This window comes from Portunus trituberculatus, unplaced genomic scaffold (assembly GCF_017591435.1).
Source record: "Portunus trituberculatus isolate SZX2019 unplaced genomic scaffold, ASM1759143v1 PGA_scaffold_289__1_contigs__length_36278, whole genome shotgun sequence".
In the NCBI taxonomy this organism is placed as follows: domain Eukaryota; kingdom Metazoa; phylum Arthropoda; class Malacostraca; order Decapoda; family Portunidae; genus Portunus; species Portunus trituberculatus.
The window spans coordinates 590-4,957 of NW_025541457.1; the positions used below are offsets into that span (position 1 = coordinate 590).

Consider the following 4,368-nt stretch of genomic DNA (forward strand, 5'->3'; position numbering starts at 1 on the left):
CAGGCTATTGGTATAGCGAATTGTGAATTGCTACTAAGTTTTAATGGGTATAACGTGAGAACAGTCATTAAAACATCCTCGAAAAACCCCAATAACCTTCCCTAAAGTACATACGCTAAAACTTTATGTTAGAGAGTCTGACAAACAGGTGTTAGCGTCTTCAGTAGCCAGCCAGTGCGAACTGCTATCCTATATATGTTTATTCCACTGTACAAAACGTGACACAGATGGGACACAAACAGTCCACGTACTTCCATGCTGCCTGTTGTATACCAAGGAGAGAGAGAGACTCAACTCTTCTCAAGGCTTTACTTAGCAGTAATCAGAGCTATGTACAAGACGAGTAGCTGGAGTGAACTGATCCCAGCATTAATCCAGCACAAAGAAGTAAACTAACATGAAGCTTCACATACATACAAGTTCGAGATATCGAAACAAAGAAACATAACAAAATGAAACATAATGAAACATTACAAACCCTAATGAAACTTCAAAACAAAGTGTGAACCCAGAAGAACCCCGAACGACAATTGTACATAAAAGTATGTAAACACCACATTTTCCCCCTCTTAATGAAGTAACCTCACTCACACACATACACAAACATTTCAGAAAGCACTAATATCCTAATCTATCGGGAGGCTTCCTAACCCTGGTCGAACGCCTCAAAGGTTCGACTCTAGTAGGTGAGGGTGGCAGAAGAGTTTCAGCTGTACAGTCATCTGTGATGCCCTTAGACTCCTTGTTATCAGGCGTAGGGTAGTTGATCCTCCCAGAGTCTTGATCGGTAGTACACTCATCAGAAGTGGGGGTCACTGGTACGTGAACTGGTAACTCCGGCGGTCTCCTGCTACAGGGCACGTGAACTGGGTTTGGATCTCTTGGAGTAGGAGCGAGATCCTTAGTGGAGACCGTAGATTGTCGTCCGTCCGGGTAGCGTATATGGGCATAATGAGGTGTCGCGCTCTCAAGGTCGACCTCTTCCACTAATGGATCAGATTTAGAGGTGCGGACGAATTTCCGCAGCAACACTGGTCCGGGCGACGTAAGCCAAGATGGTAATGAATGACCGTTAAAAGATTTCCTAGGGAAAGAAAATAGTCTTTCATGAGGGGTTTGGTTCGTGGAAGTACAAAGCAATGACCGGATAGAATGGAGTGCTGAATCTAAAGCTAATTCCCATTTACATTCTGGATATTTGAGAGACTTCAAAGCCAGGCGTACAGTTCTCCATAAGTTACCAACTGTTCTCTCACACTGTGCATTACCAGTAGGGTGATAAGGGGTAGAGTGAGTCATTACTATGCCATGATTCCTTAAGAATTCAGATACATCTTGAGACATAAACTGAGCTGCTCTGTCAGAATGGACTGAAGAAGGACAACCAAAAATAGAGAATAGCTTATGTAAACAAGAAATTACAGTTAGAGAAGACATATCAGAACAGGGGAAGGCAAAAGGAATCTGGAGTATTCGTCAACCATGACAAGTAGGTATTTATTCTTAGTACAGGATGGCTTTGGACCTGTGAAATCGATGGAAATGCGATCAAATGGTTGCATAGCACGGATGAGGTTACTGTCGGGAGGTCTATAGAAGTTAGGCTTTAGTTCAGCACAAACAGTACACTGATTACAGACTTTCTTTACGTCCTCTAAAGAGAAAGGCAAGTTCTTAATCTTTACAAAATGATATAACCTAGTGATTCCAGGATGGCACAATTTGGTATGTATTTCTTCCAGGAAGCAGAGCTAGCATTAGTAGTTATAGAGCACGCACGCGATAGAGTGTCACATGGAGCATTTTCTGAGCCGGGTCGGTACTTGATATCATAAGTGTATTCGGAGAGCTCAAGACGCCATCTTAGAATTTTATCATTCTTTATTTTTGATGTGTGCTTCGAACTGAACATGAATGAAATTGCTTGTTGATCAGTGATGATAGTGAATCTCCGACCTATAATGAATAGTCTCCATTTACGCACAGCTTCTATGATAGCTGTAGCCTCTCTCTACCGCCGGTTGCAATCTTTCAGAACTGGTCAATGTTCTAGAAAAGAACGCTACTGGTCGACCTAGTTGGGAAAGGCTGGCAGCTATAGAGACGGATGAAGCGTCTGTCTCTATCTGAAATGGCAAAGTCTCGTCAAAAGCAGCAACAGAGGCTTTGCATATGTCTTCCTTAAGTGCGTTGTAACAGTTAACAGCCGCTGTGCTAAGAGGAATGATACATTGTATAAGAGTGGCTGAATACGCTGAGAGTAATTGCGGATCCATATTGAATAGTAAGAGAACAGTCCAAGGGCTCGTTTAAGAGCAGGCTGATTATCGGGAATGGGTAGTTCTACTAGAGGTTGTAAACGATCAGGATCAGGGCGGAGGCAACCGTTAGATATACTGTATCCAAGATAGTTAATTTCTGTACGACTGTACTGACACTTATTTGAGTTTAAAGAAAGGTTATACTTAGAGACAGCTTCATTAAATCGCTGTAGATTCCTGTCATGGTCTTCCTGTCCTTCTCCACATATGATTACATCATCGATGTAAGCGTACGTCGCTTCAATCCACAGTCTGCTATGATTGAATCCATTATTCTCTGGAAAACAGCAACAGAGTTAGTTAAGCCAAAAGGTATCCTATTGAAATGGTATAACTTCCCATCAGCCTGAAATGCTGTGTACTGCTTTTCAGAATCTCTAAGTTGTACCTGGTGGTAAGCACTCTTGAGATCAATTTTACTGAACACTCTATACTTGGCCATTTTGTGTACTAGGTCATGTATTCGGGGCATTGGGTAAGCATCAAGCTGTGTAAAGCGATTTATTGTTCTTGAATAATCTACTACCATGCGTCTTTTGTGTCTTTCGTCACTTGTAACTAGGACTTGAGCTCTCCATGGGGATTGACTGCTTTCTATAACTCCTTTTTGTAGTAAAGATTTCACTTCCATATGAATAAAACTCTCGTCATCCTTTGAAAACTTACGGGTTGGCGTAGAGATAGGCTTAACATTGTGAGCGAGATTAGGGAACAGTGAGGGTGGATCGAGTTTCATACAAGCTACACCACATACAGTTAATTTGGGTAAGGCCACTCAAAGTAAATTCCACTGACTGATGCTTTTCCATGAAGTCTTGACCCAAGATAATCTCTGAACACAATTGTGGAAGTACAGCCAATTTGATATGAGGATAATGATTGTCTTTCACTGTTAGATCGACAAAACAGTGGCCCAATGTAGTGGAAGTTTCACAGCTAGCAAGAGTAACGTCAGATCGTGAAGGATGCACTTCAATGCTCAAAGCTTTAACTACTTTAGGATGGATAAAGCTGATAGTACTGCCACTGTCAACGAGGGAATTCACCATTAAGCCATTAGCACTTACAGGAATGGTGGAACATCGAGGAGTACTAACAGAAGCCAGTACTGGAGAGTCATCTGCAGGACTATGAGCACAGTGATCACAGCGTTGGGCGAGTGATTCCGAAGCCAGCGCCGCAGCAGCAGAAGTAGAGGAGATCCTTCTTGATTTCCAACCATTTCGCGACATGCAGACTTTGGCGAAGTGTCCCGTCTTGCCACATTGTCGACACTCAGATTGACGAGCAGGGCAAAGAGACCGAAGGTGTCTCCTACCTCCACAGAAGTAGCACGTTCCAACCTTCGAAACAGCAGCAGCAGCAGCAGAAGTTTGCGAGGTAGGGCTGAGTGGCGTAGCAGAGACGGCATCAGTAGTGGCGATAACGGGAGCAGCAGTAGGTAGACTCCCTGGAACAGTAGGAGACGAGTATTCTTCAGCATTGCGTTGGGCAGAGTCGAGGCTTCTGGCGAGTTGTATGGCTTCGCTAAGAGTCAACGAATCCTTCTCTAGCAGGCGTTGGCGTATGTTAGGAGAGGTAAGGCCGGTGATGAAGGCATCGCGAACTGCTTCTTCAGTATAAGTGTCAGCAGTAACTTGCTTGAATTCACAGTCCTTGGAGAGGATCTTCAGGGAGTGGACGAAGGCGTTGATGGACTCATCTGGTCGTTGACTACGAGTAGCCAGCTGATGTCTAGCAAAACCACATTCGTAGGCTTCACATACACAGTCTTCAAAATATCGATGGCTGCAGCGTATGTAGTACAGTCTGATATGTGAGAGTAAGCTTCAGGCGCGATGTAGTTGATCAGTAATTTCAGTTTGTCTGGCGCTGGTGTGATGGAGTCCACAAAGTTAGTGAAGGTGCGGAGCCAGTGCGTCCACTGTGCAGGAGTGGTGTCACGGGAGCCTTCAAATCTTTCAGGACGTAGCAACCTCTCCATCTCCAGCGATGTACTGCTAAGTAAATTGTTGTATACCAAGGAGAGAGAGACTCAACTCTTCTC

At 43.9% G+C, this 4,368-nt stretch overlaps 1 protein-coding gene across 1 annotated transcript; it reads right to left on the reverse strand.

Moving 5' to 3' along the window:
• Positions 1-295: 295 nt before the first annotated feature.
• On the reverse strand, positions 296-4,058 carry LOC123500467. Its single transcript, XM_045249184.1, has 2 exons — positions 3,389-4,058; positions 296-1,084 (listed from the first exon to the last, which is right to left on the reverse strand). The coding sequence occupies exons 1-2, from the start codon at positions 3,802-3,804 to the stop codon at positions 619-621; spliced, it is 882 nt and encodes a 293-aa protein (XP_045105119.1). The 5' UTR covers positions 3,805-4,058; the 3' UTR covers positions 296-618.
• Positions 4,059-4,368: the final 310 nt, after the last annotated feature.